The sequence below is a fragment of the Protopterus annectens genome, chromosome 15.part0, assembly GCF_019279795.1.
Source record: "Protopterus annectens isolate FY-2018-M chromosome 15.part0, PAN1.0, whole genome shotgun sequence".
NCBI classification, from domain to species: domain Eukaryota; kingdom Metazoa; phylum Chordata; order Ceratodontiformes; family Protopteridae; genus Protopterus; species Protopterus annectens.
The window spans coordinates 718,463,159-718,483,269 of NC_056749.1; the positions used below are offsets into that span (position 1 = coordinate 718,463,159).

The 20,111-nt window shown below is 45.9% G+C and overlaps 1 protein-coding gene across 1 annotated transcript in view; it reads right to left on the reverse strand.

Moving 5' to 3' along the window:
• LOC122789875 (PHD finger protein 6-like) overlaps nucleotides 1-20,111 on the reverse strand; it is a 655,585-nt gene that overhangs the window by 381,433 nt on the left and 254,041 nt on the right. Inside the window, exon 2 of the mRNA XM_044057309.1 lies at nucleotides 4,114-4,247. Coding sequence (XP_043913244.1) covers nucleotides 4,114-4,247 — 134 coding nt within the window. The remainder of the gene's footprint in view (nucleotides 1-4,113; nucleotides 4,248-20,111) is intronic.

The window sequence follows — 20,111 nt, forward strand, 5'->3', positions numbered from 1 at the left end:
GCTCTATTGTGTAATCCCTGGCTTGTATAAGCTGGTGCCTGGTGGTGGCTGACAGGAGCCAGTCGTCGAGATACGGAAACACCTGGAATCCTTGCCGTCTCAGGTGAGCCGTGCCCACTGCCATGCATTTGGTGAACACTCTGGGGGCTGTAGTGAGACCAAAGGGCAGGGCTCTGAACTGGAAGTGACTGGACCCCAGCCGGCGGAGAAATCTCCTGGAGCGTCTGTGAATTTTGATGTGATAGTACGCATCCTGAAGATCTATTGAGCACATCCAGTTGTCCTTCTGTAAGAAGGGCAGAATTGACTGAAGAGTGACCATTCGAATCTTGTCTTCCTGACAGACTTGTTGAGTCTGCTGAGATCCAATATTGGTCTCCAGTCTCCCGTCTTTTGGGGACCAAAAGAACCTTGAGTAGATTCCGGCTCTGAATGGTCTATTGTAACTGGCTGAATGGCTCTTTTTTGCAGTAGTTTTGCGATTTCTAACTCTGCAATCTCCCTTAGACCGGGTGGTACATCTGGAAGGGAACTTGAGGGAAGGGACTTTCCTCGAAAGGAATTATGTAACCCTTGGATATGATCGACTGTACCCATCTGTCTTGAGTGAGGGAAAGCCAGGCTTCTGGGTACAGTGATAATCTTCCCCCGACTGCCTCCCAGGAGGGACAGCCGGGCAACACCTCAGGGATGCTGAAAGGGCTTATCAGAGAGAGGCTCCCTGTTTCCCTGGTTCTTCGGACCCCCTCTGCCTCTAGAGCGGCGTCTGTTGTTGTTACCCCCTCTGCCTCTAGGGGTAAACTGACCACGTGAATCCGGCGTGACTCCTTGGGATTTACGGAACCACATCTTCCCACCCTTCTGTCCTTTGGGATAAAGCCTAGAAGGGGTGGAAAAACGGACTCCAACAGCAGAAAGAGTCTTGCCGTCCTGCTCACACCTGGTCAAGGTTTCCTTCACCTGAGGGCCAAACAAAGCTGACCCATCAAAGGGAGAATTTGTGAAGGACGCCTTAAAGGGATCCAAAAATCACATAGCCGCATCCAGGCTTGGCGTCTAAGAGCCACAGATGTGCCTGGGGCTCTACACGCTCGATTCGCAGCATAAGATATTAGCATGGAGGAGTTAGCAATGGAATAGAGGGTTCCTAGCTGCGAAGCAATCTTTTCTTGAGCCCCTGCAGCTGTAGGATCCTGAACTACTTCTCCCAGCTCCTTCAGGATATCTCTCTGGAGTCTGGTGAAGTGACAAAGATAATTCAGCGAGCGCATAGCAAAGGTCGCTGAGGAAAACATCCGCTTGCGTACCTATCCATGGTCCTAGAGTCCTTATTAGGGGATGGGCGGGCACGGAAGGATCTGCAAGTTCCTTTTGGTGGCGCAGCCACCACCATGGCATCAGCGGGGACACCCTTGGTAAGGAATTGTTTGTCACTAGGGGCAGTGATAAATTTAGAAGGCCTCCTAGGGACTGGCTCTACAGAGTCAGGAGCTGTCCACGCCTTCGTGCAATAACCTGCATAAGGGGTCGAAGGCGGAGACACCCAGGAGGTGGAGGGCCGAGATCCAAACGCCTCTAGGTATACTGACTCATCCTCAGAGGGATTGTTGGTGGGCCAGTTTCCCTCTGTTTCAGAAGTTCTAGGATGTCTGAGAAGGAGACATCCTCAGAGGGGATCTAGGGATCCCTCTGACTCATCAAAGTCAGTATCAGTGACAGACTCGGGGAGTCTACATGCTTCCTCTTACAAGTCCTCTTCCTAGGAGGATCTCCCGAAACATCAGGAGAATCCTCGGAAGAGGGAAATTCCCAATGGGGAAACCTGAGGCGGAGGATCTCTGGGTCCTGTAGCAAGAGAAGTGGCAGAGATGTCAACAGGTACTATAGAGGGAGGAGCTACGGAACAGACTGCTGACTGATACCAGTGGCCAGTACACTCTTCATCACCTCGAATGCTCCCCTCCCAGGCAGGTCCGAGAGAACCCGCTCCAAGAGCTAGGAACTCCAGGGACCACCGAAGGAAGTCTCCGAGGCAGATGTCGGAGCCGAGCTCACCAAGGCCGAGGCTCCAAGGGAAGAGCGGGCTCGGACAAGGGTCCGATGCCACTCACCCCTCGGAGGAGACCATGGAAGCCCGACCACGAATCCCTCTAAGGAAGAGGAGATAAGAGTAGAGGCTGAAGGAACAGAAGGGGGTATCCGTCCTCCAGCCGTAGCAGTAACCATGCCCGAAGACTCCAACTCCAAGCTCTGAGGTAGAGTTGAAGGAGGAACTGTAACGGGGTGTGGACCAACAGTCATCTGCTGAGACGGACTGTGTAACATTTGGGCCAGTACCTGTGACTTGAGTAATCTACTGACCACTCTCTCTAGGTCATGATCTGACAACCTGGATGACCTTGAAGATCGGCTCCGATGGCTCCGTTCCGATAGAAGAGGTGAAGCGGGCGAAAGTACCGGCCCCAAGGAAGGAGCCCCCGACCTCTTCCGGGAATGAGCCAGCGGAGCCGATACTATCGATCCTGTCGGCGCCGACTTCTCAGAGCCGACAGAGCGCCGATGTATCGGCTCCAGCGGAGCCGATACAGCCAAAGTAACGTGTCGGAGCCGATCGGAGCCGACACGATGCCTGTGCCACATGGGTGTCGGAACCGATCGGGCCGACATCAGTGGACAATACAGATTCGGCACCGATAGCCATCGGTGCCGAAAGCTTTGTCAAGCCAGAATCGGCTCCAGCGGAGCCGATCTCGACTCAATGCAGTCGGGCCGAGGCCGCAGGCTTAGATACAGAAGCCTGGGCCTTGGCAGGTTTTGTTGATTTTGGTGGAGCCGACTTAGCCGGAGAGCCCTCCGGCTTAAGAAGGCCCTTAAGAATCAACTTGTTACGTCTCTCCTGCAGGACTCTCTGGCTGAAGGAGTGACAAATAGCACAGGAGTCCTGCAGGTGAAGAGGGCCCAGACAATACAGGCAAGAAGTGTGACCGTCTGTCAGAGACATCTTCTGACAGCACGAGTCACACTTCTTAAAACCTGAGACCCTCTCCTTTGACATGGTGCCGAAAACACAACACACAGACACACCAGTCAAATTAAATTAAACAAAATACCAAGAGGTATTCTATAAAACACCAACACACACACCCTAACAGGGGGGGGATGGGATAGGGAATTGACTAAAAAAATTAAAAGAGACAGGGAATTTCTGTCAGAAAGGGATAGAAATAAATTTAAACTATCAAAAAATTAGTTATAGACTAAAAAGGGGCTTGAAAAATCACAAATGTGAACAACTTACCAGGAGCTGGTAAAAAGAAGACCTCCTAAGCGAAGCGGCAAACGAGATCTGGGTACTTACTGCCTTGCATCATGGGATATGGGGCTGCCTCGAGCTGGTAAAAGGAGTTCTCGAGCTAAAGCAAGTGCCGAGTCGGAGCCGAGGATCGGCTCCGAACCCATCAAGCAAGAATGAAGGCGAGATTGACAACTTAACATTTAGTTATTTAACACAGTAAAACAAAAAGACAAGGAGAAAGGTGCAACAAAGGATCTTTAATAAGCACCAGTCTAACACAAGAGGATAGGATAATGAGACAGCAGGTGAGTGAAAAACACTTAGTCATTCTGAAGACATTCTGGAGAGCTGCACTTCTACCATGACAAAGCAGCTAACTAGGTTAAAAAAAAAAAAAAAAAAAAAAAAAAAAAAAAAAGACTTGCACTGCCTGACTACAGCATCCTAAGGTTATTTTAACCATATAACTATGTGAGGTGTTTACTGCGGTGGTGGTGCTGCGGTAGCGTTGTCGCCTCATAGCAAGACGTTGTCCCGTTTGATTCTCAGCTAGAGCATCTTGTGTGTGGAGGCATACGTGAATGGGGCGTGCTTTCGTTGCAGGTTGTGCGTCAGGGCTGGTAACCCGGTACGTAAAAATCCACTACCAATCATTAGCAGACCGGAGTTCCACTGTGCCGAACCCTAACCGTGAAAAGCCGAAAGACACAAACTATGTGAGGTGTTTGCTATATTAAATGCGTAGGGCATTTACAATGTAGAACTTAATGATGGCAATAGGTAGTGCCTAGTTATTTCTGATGTTTACAGATACTTACATAAAAAGCCCTTGAGATGGTTTTTCTTTAATTTGTGCTTTGTCGTGCAACGCACAGAAGTAGTGATACGTTCTGTGACAGGTATTTACATCACAGCCAATGGTTGCTCCTGGACGATGACAAGAAGAACACATCTATAAACAAAAAAGTAAACTGCAATAATACATTTTCACAAAAATTTAAACAGCATTACAAGTTAGTAACTACATATTTAAAATCTGCTGCACACCAAGAAAAAGGAAGACTATCAAAGTCATAGAACACCTGCATTTAGATATTTCAGGACCGCTCTACTGAATTAAACAAAGCAGTGTTAAAAGTTAAGTCCAGCTGCAAGTACATTCATTAACAGTACATGCTGAAGGTAGAAAATCACTGGGAAAGTCAGACAGACGTCAATACTGCCAGACCTTTGTGGCAACTGGAGACAAGGGTGAAGCTGTAACCTCATATCTTGGGCATTACACACTGCCTAGAAAGACACATGGGTTTGGTTCTGATCCTCGGAACCAATTCAGCCGATACCACAGCTCGCAAAGACTAAAAAACTCTCAAGTTTAACCCTTACCCACAATGCTCTTCCAGTTACCTCAGATAAGAGTTTGCTGAAAAATGGAGAATGACCCCCCCCCCCAAAAAAAAAAACCTTCATAAAAAGCATATCTGGGACCATATGGCAATAACAGCAAGTGTTGTGTGCCCACTATCCGTTCCACCAAAATAACTTTGACAAGCAGAAGGTGGGAGGGGAGCAGAGGATAAATGAAAATGGACAACACAGATGGAATGTTATGGCTAGTGCATAACTGACATCAGATAAAGAAGTTTTCATTTTATCCTCTACATATGGGACAGAGTCTCCAGCTATCTTAGATCTTGGGTGGACTTGAGGAAGGATATTTCAGAGTGCCATTAGATCAAATGAAGCTCTTCCCCTGGACACCAGATCTCATTTATAATGAGTGATTAAGGTATATGGATTAGCCCTAGTTTCTGCCGCACAGATGCCATCCATTGAAGCTCCAGACTGAAAAAACTACTGAAGTAGCTACGGGTCCGATAGAATGTGCCTTCATAGGCTTAGACAATTTCATTTTTCTTATAGATAAATTAAATACATTTGGAGCCATCTGGCTAGCATCACATTGCTCACTGGTTGACCAAGTCTTGCAGAACAGAATGACACATAGTTGGTCAGATTTGAAGTTTTTAGTTCTGTGTAGATAGAAACAATTATGTGAACATTAACAAATGTTAGTAGTATTCGCCTTTGGTAACAACTGGGAAAAAGTATGAAGGTGGTCTGATTGATATTGGACTATGGCACTACTTTCAGCTGAATGGAAGGATTGGTTCTCAATGAAACCACCTGTGGAAAATCAGGTAAGGAGGTTTACACAATAAGACTTGTATTTTTGAAATTCTTCTGGCAGAAGTTATTGCCACTTTAAAAAAACAGATTTCCAGGAAAAAAAATTCAGGTCACATCCTGTTGAGGGTTCAAAAGGAGGCCCTTCCGCACCTCCACACTATCTTTTCCATACTCAACCCCTCTGCCTGCCCTGCTCTCGCCTCCCATGTTACTCTACTCTGTCAGCCTCTCAGGAGTGCTGATCAGCATCTTCTCTGTTTATAAACCCAAAAGGAATACTGGCAAACTACTTTACACAGTCTCACTAAACTGGAACAAACTCCCCTCTTCATATTAAATCCAATCTTTCCTTTCCCTGTTTTAAAAAGCAGCTTAAATGTCAACTACTAAAAGTACAGTTTTGTACCCACCATAAATGTAGATGTCCGATAGGTATGCATCTGCAGTCATCACATATGGGTTGTCCTGCCTCAGGCAGCCCTTCGGTCGGCCGGATTCCAAAGTATGGGTCCGGCGTTGGCTGTTGTCGCCCTTTCCCCAACATCACAGCGCCTGGGGTATAAAAGCGTCAGCCCACGCCATCTTCCTTAGTTTTTCTTGCCCCAGATGCCAGGTGCCCTCTAGGAAGGCTAAATTTGGAAAAATGCAATAAAAAATCCAAACATTTGCAAAAACAAATACACCATAATAGATCCCTCCAGCTAGCTAATAGAGAGGTAAGCACCCTAGGAATACCACAGAGGGGAAGGAGGGAGGGTAAACCTGACTGCAGATGCATACCTATCGGACATCTACATTTATGGTAGGTACAAAACTGTACTATGTCCTTCAAGGATGCATCTGCAGTCATCACATATGGGTAGAATACCATAGCCAATCTGGGGGTGGAGGTACTAGGAAAAGGATGGTGTAGCTAAGATACCTTGCAGGACAGCCGTAGCAAAGCCTGCTCTGGATCTGGAATATAAAGGTAAATTATAATGCGTGGCAAATGTATGCACGGAGCTCCATGTGGCAGCTTCTAAAATGTCTTTTGTAGCCACCCCTTTAAAAAAGGCTGTGGAGGTGGCTGTGGCTCTCGTAGAATGAGGTCTAATGTTAGCTGGTACAGTCTTTCCATGAAATGATTAACAAAAGCGGACGCAATTTCCTATCCATTTTGAAATTGTCTGTTTGGAAATTGCTTTTCTTTGAGTACCAGCAGCATATGCTACCAGCAGCTGGTCAATTTTTCTGAAACCTTTAGTTCTGTCCAAGTAGTAGCGCAACTGTCTGTGAATGTCCAGGGTGTGCAGCAGTTTCTCCTCTTTGTTTTGTGGATTTGGGAAGAAGGTAAACAAGTGAATGGCTTGATTCAATGAAACCCTGGATACCACCTTTGGCATAAAAGTAGGATTAGTTCTTAATGAAACTCTGTCCTGGTGAAAAATAATAAATGGCTGAACTGCCATCAGGGCCGGCAATTCCGAAACCCTTCTTGCTAAGGTTATTGCCAGAAGGAAAGCAGTCTTCCATGAAAGGTACTATAGATCTGCAGATGCTGCTGGTTCAAATGGAGGCAGTGTTAGTTTTTCCAACACGTAGTTAAGGTCCCAAGCAGGTAGAGGTGGTTTCCTAGGAGGTTTGATGTTTTTGATTCCTCTTAGAAACTGTCTTAGGAGAAGATGAGAAAAGACAGGTGGATCAGTATTGTACTCTGCTGAAATTGCTGAAGCATGAATCTTAATAGAAGAGTAAGACAGCCCATTGGGGAACATTTCTGCCAAATATTCCAGGATATGTGCCATGTTCATCATTGTCGCATCTAGGCCTTTTGTGGTGTTCCAGATGAGAAATCTTTTCCATTTTGCTGAATATGCCTTCCTTGTGGAAGGGCGGCGAGCTTCCATAATAATATTCTTCACTCTCTGGGATAGCTTATCCTGAGGAGTCGTCAAGGTATTCTCCACGCTGTTAGTTGCAATGTTTTCAGGTTGGAATGTAGAGTTTTGTATCTGTGCTGTGTCAGTAGAAGTGGCCATAGAGGTAGGGGCCATGGTTTCGTACGTGACATGCTCCTTAGCAGTGGGTAGCAGTGCTGTCTTGGCCAGTCCGGAGCTATCAGAATCACTTTTGGCTGCTCTGTCCTGATCTTCAGTAACACCTTGGTCATTAATGGAATAGGGGGAAATGCATACACTGTCAGATTTCTCCAGCTGAAAGAGAGGGTGTCCACTTTCCACGCTTGTGGGGGGTATGTCCTTGAGCAGAATTTCTTCAGTTGATTGTGGGGGGGATGCAAATAGATCTATGTCTGGGCTCCCCCAAGATTGTGTTATCTGTTGGAAAATGTCTGGTTGCAGCATCCATTCATGTGCATCCATGATATTTCTGTTTAAGCTGTCCGCCAGTGTATTGTCCTTCCCTGGCACAAACTGAGCTTGTAGCTGTATATTGAGTTTCAAGGAAAGATCCCATAGATTTATTGCCAGTCTGCAAAGAGGGTAAAAATGGGTACCTCCTTGCTTGTTTATGTACCACATAACTGTGGTGTTGTCTGTCAGTAGATGACCTTGATGTAGAAAGAGTTTGAAGGCCTCGATTGCATGTATCACTGCTAGCATTTCTTTTTGATTTATGTGCATGCGTAGCTACTTTCGTGACCACTGTCCTTGGATACCTCTGCCCTCCATGTGTGATCCCCAACCTAGGTCTGAAGCATCTGTTGTAATAGTTTGGGAGGTTTTTGGCTTTGTGAAGGGCAACCCTCTGTTGGACTGGCTGGCCTGAGCCCACCACAGAAATTCCTTGTGAAGGCATGGAATGAGTGGGATTAAAGTTTCCAAAGTGTGACTGTGCTGAGTCCATGAACTCCTTAGGTACCACTGTAGCTTTCTCATATGTAGCCTTGCTTGTGGAATCAAAAGAATACAGGATGCCATGTAACCCAGGGCCTGCAGGATTTTCCTTGCAGTAGCTGAGTTTGTCTTGTCAGATTCTTGAAGTAATCCGGTAGTTGACTGTTTTACTTCTGTGAGACAAGCCATTTGGGTGGTTGTATCTAGATCCGCACCCAGAAAGGTTATTCTTTGGGATGGAACAAGTCTTGATTTGTGCATGTTGACTGTATATCCCAAGGCCTGTAGAAGATTGATGGCATAATTTAAGTCCTTTATCAAAGTTTGTTGGTTGTCCGCTTGTATAAGGCAGTCGTCCAGATATGGGTAGATTTGAATCCCCTGGAGTCTGCAGTGTGCTATTACTGATGCCAGGCATTTCGTGAATACTCTGGGCGCAGTAGATAAGCCAAAGGGCAATGCTGAGAATTGATAATGCTCTGACCCAGCAAGAAATCGGGGGTATCTTCTGCAACTTTGTCTGACAGGGACATGCAGGTATGCCTCCTTGAGGTCTAGAGTAACCAGCCAAGACCCCTTGCCCAGCATGGGAAGGAGTTGCTGTAGAGTCAGCATTTTGAATTTTGGCACAATGAGATAAGTATTCAGTACGGACAAGTCGAGAATTGGTCTCCATTGATGCTCTTTTCTTGGAACAAGGAATAGCCTGGAGTAAAATCCTTGGCCTTGTTCTGAAATAGGAACTTTATCTATGGCTTTCATTTGTAGTAAGTTTGAGATTTCAAAGCCTCTGCCCTTTGATTTGGTGGCAGACCTGGCATGCCTTTTCTTTTTGGCAATGTGTGGAAATGGAACCTGTATCCGTTGTCTATTTGGAGTGTCCATTTGTCTCTTGTAATGTTGTGCCAATTTCTTGAGAATAAAGAAAGCTTTCCGCCCAAAGGTGCTTCTAATTGAGCCCTGGTTGGCGGAGTCAAAGCAAAGTCATTGAGTTTGTCCTTGTGCAGCAGTTGCAGGTCCTGAACTGCCTGTCTGGATTGGAGGTTGCCATTGACGGCCTCTTTAGGAGCCCCCTAGCTTGCCCTCTACCTCTGGCACGCCTGTTCCTGCCCCTTTGAAATCTTTGTGTCCGGAAAGGACCAATTCTTGGAAGGCCAGTTTCTGCTGAATCTAGGCGGTTGGACTTGAAGAAAATCCTTAACTGTTTGTACAGATTTTGCCTTTTCCTCAAATTTCTTTAGGACGTCTTGAGCAGTGGAACCAAATAACTTTTGCTTTTCCAGTGGAGCATCCAAAAGCTTTGCTTTAACATGATCTGGCAGTGATTGTTCCTTCAGCCAAGCATGCCTGCGTATGACAACACCTGTCATTGCTGACCTACATGAAGCTTCCAATGCATCATAACCACACTGCAAGAAGTGGTTGCTAACCTGCTGGGAGTTATGTACCAGATCCTGAAGGGATTTATGGTCAAGGGGTTCAGAAGACAATTTCTTATGCATTTCTTCTAACAAATACTCTTGATACTGTATCATGTGAAACTGACAAGTTAATGCCCTCATAGCAAGAGTGGCAGAAGAATACACTTTTTTACCCCATCTCTCTAATGCCCTGGACTCCTTTGCAGAGGGGAGTTGGTTCTTAGTAGTAACAGCTGCAACCCCTTTAGGGCCCTGTGAAATAGTTTCAGGGTCAACAGAGTGGGCCTTAAAGAAAATTGTGTGTGTCCGGGACCCTGTAATACCTATCGGGCTTAAAGTACAGTTTTGTACCTACCATAAATGTAGATGTCAGATAGGAATGCATCTGCAGTCCTTACAAATGGGTAGTCCTGTCGTCAGGCAGCCCTTCGGTCGGCCGGATTCCAAAGTCTGGGTCTGGCTTCGGCTGGTGTCGCACTTCACCCGACGTCATAGCTGCAGTTTTTTGGGTATAAAGGCATCAGCCGACGCCATCTTCCTCAGTGTTTCTTGCCCCAGATGCCAAGTGCCCTCTTGGATGGCTAAATTTGGATAAATGCCAATGTTTCCAAATAGTAGAGAGCAAACACATAAAATAAGCATGTATGTACATATATACAAACAAATACACCATAATAGATCCCCCCCAAGCTAGCTGAAGGATGGCAAATACCCTAGGAATACCACAGAGGGGAAAGGTGGGTGGGTAATCCTGACTGCAGATGCATTCCTATCGGACATCTACATTTATGGTAGGTACAAAACTGTACTATGTCCTTCAAGGATGCATCTGCAGTCCTTACAAATGGGTAGAATACCATAGCTAAACTAGGGGAGGAGGAAAAAAGTAGAGATTATGGTGTAGTTAGGATTCCTTGCAAAACAGCAGTGGCAAAACCTGCTCGGGATCTAGAGTATAAAGGTAAATTGTAATGCTTGGCAAATGTATGCACGGAGGTCCAAGTAGCAGCCTCTATAATGTCCTTGGTAGCCACTCCTCGTAAGAAAGCTGTGGTAGTGGCTGTAGCCCTTGTGGAGTGAGGCCTGATGTTCTCTGGAGTTTTCTTTCCATGGTAGGAGTAACAAAATCTAATGCAATTTCCTATCCATTTGGAGATTGTCTGTTTTGAAATTGGTTTTCCTTCCTTTCCTGTTGCATATGCTACCAGAAGCTGGTCAGTTTTTCTATTGGACTTGGTCCTGTCCAGGTAGTAGCGTAATTGTCTATGTACATCCAAGGTATGCAACAGTCTTTCTCCCTGTTCTGTGGGTTGGGGAAGAATGTAGGTAGGTGGATAGCCTGATTTAAAGACACTCTGGATACCACCTTAGGCATAAATGTAGGATTTGTTCTCATGGACACTATCTTGATGGAAGATCAGGAAGGGTTGCACTGCCATTAATGCCTGTAGTTCAGAGACCCTTCTTGCTGAGGTGATTGCCAGCAGGAAAGCAGTCTTCCAGGATAAGTATTGTAATTCTGCTGTTGCTGCTGGTTCGAAAGGGGGAAGTGTCAATTTTTCTAGCACAAAGTTCAAGTCCCATGCTGGCAATGGTGGTTTCCTGGGAAGTTTAACATTTTTAATTCCTCTCAGAAACTGTCTGAGCAGAGGGTGAGAGAAGACAGGAGGATTCAAGCTGTATTCTGCTGAAATAGCTGATGCATGTATCTTGATGGAAGAATAGGACAGGCCTGCATGGAAGAGCTCTGCCAAGTACTCCAGGATGTTGGCTATGTTTACCAGTGCCACATCTTCTCCTTTTGCAGTACTCCAAATGAGATATCTTTTCCATTTTGCTGCATAATTCTTTCTTGTTGAAGGTCTACGAGCCTCAAGGATTATGTCTTTAACCCTTTGGGATAAATTTGGGTTAATTGTTCTTATGTAATGTTCCAGGCAGTTAGCTGCAGAGTTTTCAGGTTTGGATGCAGGATGTTGTAGTTGTTCTGTGTTAACAGCAATGTGATCAGGGGCAGTGCCCATATTTGTTCCCGAGACATGCTCCTCAGCAATGGGTACCAATGTTGTCTTGGCCAGTCTGGAGCTATCAGAATGATCCTTGGACGTTCCTCTTTGATCTTCAAAAGCACCTTGTGCATCAAAGGAAGTGGTGGGAACGCATAAGCTGTCAGGTTTTTCCAACTGAAAGATAGGGAGTCCACCTTCCAAGCAAGTGGGTGGTACGTCCTTGTGCAGAATTTCTTTAGCTGGTGATTGAGTGGGGATGCAAATAAGTCTATTTGTGGTAATCCCCATTCTCTTGTGATGGCTTTGAAGATGTCTGGATGCAGCATCCATTCGTGGGCATCTGTGGTAGTTCTGCTTAATATGTCTGCTAGAATGTTTTCTTTTCCAGGTACAAAAATTGCTTGTAACTGAATGTTGTAGCTCAGAGCCACATCCCATAGGTCCAGTGCCAGCCGGCATAGAGGATATGAATGTGTGCCTCCCTGTTTGTTGATGTACCACATAACCGTGGTGTTGTCTGTCCTTATCATCAACTGACCTTCTTGGAGAAATGGTCTGAATGACTGGATTACCAATTTTACTGCCAGCATTTCCTTTAGATTTATGTGCAGGCGCAGCTGGTCTTGAGTCCATAAACCTTGTATGCACTTGTCCAGCATGTGTGCCCCCCAACCGAGGTCTGAGGCATCTGTCGTGATGGTTTGGCTTGGTTGACTGTTGCAGAAGGGCAATCCTTTGTTTGATTGACAGGCCTGAGCCCACCATAGGAACTCTTGTTTCAGGGATGGGATTATTGGAATTTTGGTTTCTAGGCTGTGCTTGTGTTGGGACCACAAATTCTTTAGGTACCACTGTAGCTTTCTCATATGCAGTCTGGCATGAGGGACCAGAATTATGCAGGATGCCATGAAGCCTAGGGATTGCAGCACTTTTCTTGCAGTTAGATGGTTCTGCTTTATTAATGCCAAGAAGTAGAGAGGTAGTTGCTCTTTCTTTTCTGCAGTTAGGAATGCCATTTGTTTTGATGTGTCCAGCTCTGCACCCAGAAAAGTTATTCTTTGGGATGGAGTCAGCCTTGACTTTTTTATATTGACTGTATATCCCAGGGCTTGCAGTAGGTAAATGACTCTTTGTAAGTCTTCTGTTAGCTTGCTTTTGTTGTCCGCTTGAATCAGGCAGTCGTCCAGGTAGGGATAAATTTGGATCCCCTGAAGTCTGCAATGAGCAATTACTGATGCCAGGCATTTCGTGAACACTCTGGGCGCAGTAGATAAGCCAAAGGGCAATGCTGAGAATTGATAATGCTCTGATCCTGCAAGAAATCTGAAGCATCTTCTGCAAATTGGTCGTATGGGGACGTGCAGGTATGCCTCCTTGAGATCTAGAGTTACCAGCCAAGACTCCTTGCCCAGCATGGGAAGAAGCTGCTGTAGGGTCAGCATTTTGAATTTTGGAACAATGAGGAATGTGTTTAAAGCGGACAGGTCGAGAATAGGCCTCCATTTGCTCTCTTTTCTTGGTACCAGGAAGAGTCTGGAGTAAAATCCCTTTCCTTGTTCCATAGATGGTACCTTTTCCACAGCTCTCATTCTTAATAATTGAGATATTTGCTTTAGAGCTTCTGCCCTTTGAGTAGGTGGTAGGTTTGGCATTCCTCTTTTTCCTGGTAGAGTATGGAAATGGAACCTGTAACCTTAGTCTATAGTTTGCAAAATCCATTTTACCCTTGTGATGCAATGCCAGTTCTTTGAAAATAAGGTTAGCTTTCCGCCTAAGGGTGCTTCCAGTTGTTCCCTGGTAGGCGGTGCCACATCCAAGTCACTGTGATTGTGTTGTTGTAGTGGTGGTGGCTGCGTCCGTGCCTCGCTGGTTGTTACCTTGCCACTGGCGTCCCCTGTAGGCACCCCTGGATTGGTTTCTGCCTCTTGAATGCCTATTCCTGCCTCTCTGTGTCTTAGAGGAGTCCGGAAAGGACCAATTTTTGGAAGGCCAGTTCCTGCTAAACCTTGGAGGTTGAACCTGTAAGAAATCTTTCACTGTTTGTACAGATTTCGCCTTCTCTTCCATCTTCTTTAGTACCTGCTGTGCAGGGGAACCAAATAAATTGACTTTGTCCAAAAGCTTAGATTTGACATGGTCTGGTAATGCCTGCTCTTTCAACCATGCATGTCTCCTGATAACTGTGCCAGTCATGGCTGATCTAAAGGAAGCCTCCAGTGCATCATAGCCACATTTTAAAGAATGGTTACTAACCTGCTGTATGTTATGTACCATTTCCTGAACATATTTTTTATCTAAAGATTCTTCAGAGGACAGCTTTTTAGTTAACTGGTCAAGCATAAACTCTTGATATTGAATCATATGAAATTGGCAGTTCAAAGCTCTAGCTGACAAAGTAGCAGAAGTGTAAACTTTTTTACCCCATCTCTCTAAGGATCTGGATTCCCTTTCAGAGGGGAGGGGTTTTAGTAGATGAAGTTGCTACAGCTTTAGGGCCCTGGGAGATAGTCTCTGGATCTGCAAAAGGAGCCTTGTATAAATGGTGATGAGTGTCCGGGACCCTGTAGAACCTATCGGGCTTAACAGGGGCCGGAGGTAATGAATCAGGAGCAGTGCAAGCATCATTAAATGCATCATCTACAACAGAAAGAACTGGAGGTATAGCTAAAGGCCTATGCTGTGGCAAATGTAGAAAGGTTCTAAGACTTTTTCTGGAGTCTGAGAAATCTTGGCCCTGCCACTGAAATTGTTCCCTCATAGCATGCAAGGAAAATTCCTCAGGTGGAGAGGCTGAAGGAATGGACTCTTCAGCATCAGAGTCTTCGTAAGGGGAATAAGGAGCCTCAGGAGGGTCTGTATGTTCTGAGTCATCAGAGGAGTCATCTGTGGATACTGGCTCAGGGGGCTCTGCTCTAGGCCTCTTCTCTGGAGGTGGATGAGAGGCCCTGTCTGGATGAGGCTGGGATCTACGAATTAAAGAAATGAGATCCTCAGCCAAAGAAAGCATATGGGAACTGGTGCTGGGCCTGTGAGAGGGGGGTTTAACAGGCACCGTTTTTGAAGCTTTGGCTGCTTTAGCCCTGGCAAAGGCCTTAATAGACATGGCTGCAGGAGGCCTAGCAGCTCCACGTGCAGGGGTTGAAATATCCAAGGGAATAGTGCCTGATAATTCCTGAGAAACCGCAACAGAAGGTTGGATTTCAGAAGCCGATTCCACCAGGCTAGAAGAGGCCTCGGTAGAAGGCATGTTTTCGGCAGGGGGAAGAACCGCTTGCTCGGTTTCAGCCGAAACAGAGACACTCGTGGTTGGCTTAACCGCGGTTTCGGCCGAAACCGCGGACCACGAGTGTCGGTCCTTTTCCCTGCATTTTTTGGTAATTTGTGAAGTCGGAGGGTCCGACGGCATGATATAAACAAAATCAGAGCCGAAAAACTGTTCTGCAAATTCTGACCGACGTCTAAGCGTCCGTCGGTTAAAAGAAGCACAGGCTAGACAAGCTGCTACGTCGTGGTCTGGGCCTAATCAAGGTAAGCAGTAAGAGTGGAAATCTTTATGAGGTATTTGTTTCCCACAAGTTAAACAGTTATTCACTTTTTCTGACATCGGCTGAGGCAAGAAAGAGTCCCCAACGGGGTACTTAGCTTTTTAGAAGTCTTCGAAGTAGTATTCGGTAGTAATCTCTGGTTCTGACCGACCGGCACTTGCGAACAGCTTCTGCTTCGGGCGCCACGCGGCAAGAAAGACTGAGGAAGATGGCGTCGGCTGATGCCTTTATACCCGAAAAACTGCAGCTATGACGTCGGGTGAAGTGCAACACCAGCCAAAGCCAGACCTAGTCTTTGGAATCCGGCCGACCGAAGGGCTGCCTGACGACAGGACTACCCCATTTGTAAGGACTGCAGATGCATCCTTGAAGGACATCAGGGGCCGGAGGCAGAGTGTCAGGGGTCATACTAGAGTCAGAATATACATCAATCACAACTAAAACAGGAGGAATAGCCAAAGGTCTATGCTGAGGTAAATGAAGAAAAGTTCTTAGTCTTTTCCTGGAATCAGAATATTCCTGGCCCTGCCATTTGAAATGCTCTCTCATAGTATGAAGGGTCTCCTCAAAGGAAAGCTCTTCAGGAGGGGAGGCAGAGGAAATAGATTCCTCTGCATCCGAAACCTCGTAGGCCGAATAAGCCTCCTCCTGGTAGTCTGAGTGATCCGAGCCAACAGAGGCCTCCTCTGAGGAAAGGGGATCAGGGGGATCCATCCTGGGCCTTTTGTCTAGAGGGGGTTGGGAGCCCCTGTCCGGATGAGGCTGAGAGCCCCTAATTAAGGAGATAAGGTCCTCTGCTAAAGTTAGAATCTGTGAACTAGAAGAAGGTCTCCGAGGAATAACTCTGGGAGGCATGGCTTTAGTGTGTTTTGCAGCTTTAGCCCTGGTGAAGGCCTTAATAGACATGGATGCAGGAGGCCTGGCTGCACCACGTGCTGGTGTAGCTTTGTCTAAAGGTATGGTGTCGGAAGATTCCAATACACCAGTTTCGGAAGGCAATTCTGTAACCGACTCAGTAGGAGCCTCCGGGGCCGAGGCTGTCGGTTGTATTATTTCAGGGTTCGGAAGTTCCAAGGACTCTGTATCAGCCGAGACTGAGACACTCGCGGTAGGCCTAGCCGCGGTTTCAGCCGAAACGGCGGCCCGCGTGTGTCGGTCCTTATATTTCCGTTTCTTAATTAAATGTGATGTTGGGGTTTCCGACGGCATTTTGTAAGCAAAACTATCCCCAAAAAACTCCTCTGCAAACTCCAACCGACATCTAAGAGTGCGTCGGTTGAAGGAAGCGCAGGCTGAACAGGCCGAGACGTCGTGGTCTGTGCCTAAGCAGGGAAGACAATAAGAGTGGAAATCCTTATGAGGTATTTGTTTCCCCACAAGATAAACAATTAACTTTTTCTGACATCGGCTGAGGCAAGAAAGAGTCCCCAACGGGGTACTTAGCTTTTGAAGTCTTCGGATAGCGAATTTACAGGAGCTGGCCGACCGGCACTTGCGAACTGCTTCTGCTTCGGGCACCACGCGGCAAGAAAGACAGAGGAAGATGGCGTCGGCTGACGCTTTTATACCCCAGGCGCTGTGACGTCGGGGAAAGACCGACAACAGCCAATGCCGGACCCAGACTTTGGAATCCGGCCGACCGAAGGGCTGCCTGAGGCAGGACAACGCATATGAGATGACTGCAGATGCATCCTTGAAGGACATCTTGAAATTATGCCGTTGCCTTGATGGCAAGTAGTCAGTCTGTCCTACTGTATAACCCGTTACATCTAACTTTTTCTGTTACTTCTGCTTAAACTAACCTCCTAAACCCTCAGCTCTAGTACAGCCCACTCCTCTCTCCCACCTCTCACTCTCCACACTTTTCCCCTCAGTTCCTATCAATGTCTGTACATTTTCCTTCTTTTGAATAATCTGTTTTTACTCTTATATGCAGCTAATTTAGACTACTGCTATCAGTGCAACCGTTAATGCAGATAATGCTTTTTCCACTTTATAATTTAGTATTTGCATTATTTTTAATAGTTTTTGTCCTGTATGTTTATTTTGGCTTATGTTTGCTGGGCTCTCTCCCCTTGGGTCTCCACAGAAAATGGGTTGCTTACTATCAATGCAAATTAACATTTTCTTCTTTCCAATTATTTTGTATTGTGATGTAATATTTGTATATTGTCACTATTTTTACTCATGTTTGCTGGGTCTATTCCCCTCGGGTCTCCACTGAAAAAGGGTTCGTTTGCAAACTCAGTTGGACTAATCCGATTAATAAACGTGAAATAAAATAAAAATTTTGATGACAGACTGAAGTGCCAGCATTAAAAGGTGAAGCTAAAAATGCTAGTATCTTATCGACGGGTGCTGAAAAAGTATCAATGTTATGTGCCTAAAAAGTAAATCTCTTCCATTTATTAGTATGTAGTTCATGGGTAGCCGACTTATTCAAGGCTAAGATAATATGACGTACCATGAAAGACAGTAACGAAACCTTGCCCATTAAGTGAAAAAACAAAGCCAAGTCAACTTTAGGTTCATGATGCTGGGATGGATTAATTCCTCTGGATGGGACAAAAGATCTGGATCCGGGTCCAGAACCCCAATGCTGTTTAATCATAAGGCCAAAGAAAGGGGAACCACATCTGTCGAGGCCAATAAGGTGCAATGAGAATTACTTTACTCAAGTCGGATTGCTTTTTGTAGGAATTTCAGGATAAGCGTAATTGGGGTAAAGGCATACAGAAGTCCAGAAGGTAAAGTTTGTAGAAGAGCATCTCTCGTGGACTCCCCGGGGGAAAGGGGGAAATCGGGGAAAAGTGGCTGCTGCACTTGTTTAAGGGGCAGGCAAATAGGACATAGCAAGGCTGACCCCACTGATGGAAAATCCTTTCCATCACCTTCACATTGAGAGACCACTAGAGGTAGGGGAATACACCAGGATAGTTTTGCTTGCTATCGCACTGGAACTCTCCAGAATATGCACTGCTATCAGAAAGCAGCTGGAAGAGACTGCCCACTGCCACACTGAGGTTTTTGACAAAGGGGTTAGGATTTGGTTCCTCCCTGTATACTGATATACCAAACTATTGACGTGTTTGAATCGCAATTGTTCAAGGAAGAGCCATCTGAAATGCTTGCAATGCTAAAAGCATTGCCCCTAGCTCCAGTACAGTGACATGCAAATAGTCCTCTGTAGGGGACAAAACGCCTTGGACAAACTTGCCCAAACAATGGTCCCCCACACCAACTGGGAGGTGTCCATGGTCATTATGGCTTGGGATTGAGGTAGGACAAAAGAAAAGCCTAGAAGAATATCTTCAGACTGCATCCACAAAGCTAAATCTTTTCTGCCAACATTGGTGATCAACATCAAGTCCAACATGAGTTGGCTTAACAATCATTGTGATGGCTAGCAACCACTGTAGTATCCTCATGTGGTATCATGCTATAGAAGAGGAGACAGCAACTGACACCGGACCCAAGACTTTGTTATTCAGGCCGACTGAGGGCAACCTGCCAGCAGATTAAAATGTAATGACTGCAACAGTGAAACACGAAGAACATCTGGGGTTATGGCTGCAGCCATACAGCCCAGTGATTGAAGGACTAGAGGAACAGTTACTTAACCTTGCTGATTAGCTTCTGTACCTGGACTCTGTAGCCTTACTGGAGGAAGGGAAGCTATTGAAGTCTGAATATTTAGAAGGGCTCCTAGGAACTCTAAATTTTGAGTTGGGGGTCAATTTCGAGTTTTCATAAATTAAATTAGAGTTATTCCCAGTTAACAGCGAAGGTGAAGTACATGGTCTCTTATTTCTACCAAATTATGCCTGGTCAGAGCGGTTATGAGCCAATGGTCTAGATACGGAAAAACTCAATTCCTGCAGTCTCAAGTGAGCTGCTACTACTGCCATACATTTGAACACCCTGGGGGCTATGGTGAGGCCAAAATGCAGAACTTTGAACTGATGGTGACTGGCTCCCAGCTGGAAGCTTAGCAGCCTTCTGGATAATTTGCCCATTTTAATATGTTAATACGCATCCCGACGATCTATTAAGCACTTCGTCTTCTTTCCCCAAAACAGAATGGACTGTACTGTGACCATCCAGAACTTGGTTTGCCAAATTAATTTGGTTAGTATACCTGGATCCAAGTCTTTTTTGGCATTAAAAAAGATCTTGATTAAACTCCGGACTTTCTCTGGTCTGGTGGTACTTCTTGGATGACTTTTACTAGCAATTTGTAGATTTCTAAATCTGCTTTTTCCCTCCAATCGGGTGGAACATCTGCGATTTTTATGAATACAGGGCGGAAGAAGAGAAGGGAATTATGTAGCCTTTAGCTATTTTCCTCTGCACCCAGATATATGATGTTATTTTGTAACCAGGTGTTTTGGTACAGGGGGAAGTGTTCCTTGACTGCCTCCAGAGGACGACGAGGGTATCAGACCTCCCCTCAGGAGTGCTGATAAAGTTCTCCAGAAAAAGAATCCCTGAAAACTCTGGTTCTGTAGCCCACCTCTGTTGCGCAGACAGCATCTTCCCTTAATGTTCCCCCCTCTGCTCCTAAAGAACTGCCCACATGTGCATCCTGAAAAGGCCCTAGGGACCGTTTGAACCACATTTTTCCACTGCTTCTCTGATTTCAAGAGAACGCTCATTGAGAAGTGGAAAAATGTATGCCCACAGCAGAAAAAGTCTTGTCATCCCTCTTACGCCTGGATAAGGATTCTGTAACTTTTGGGCAGAACAGCAATAATTTGTTAAAGGGTGCAGTCACGAATGAAGACTTACATGGCTCTGCAAACTCGTGTAGCTTT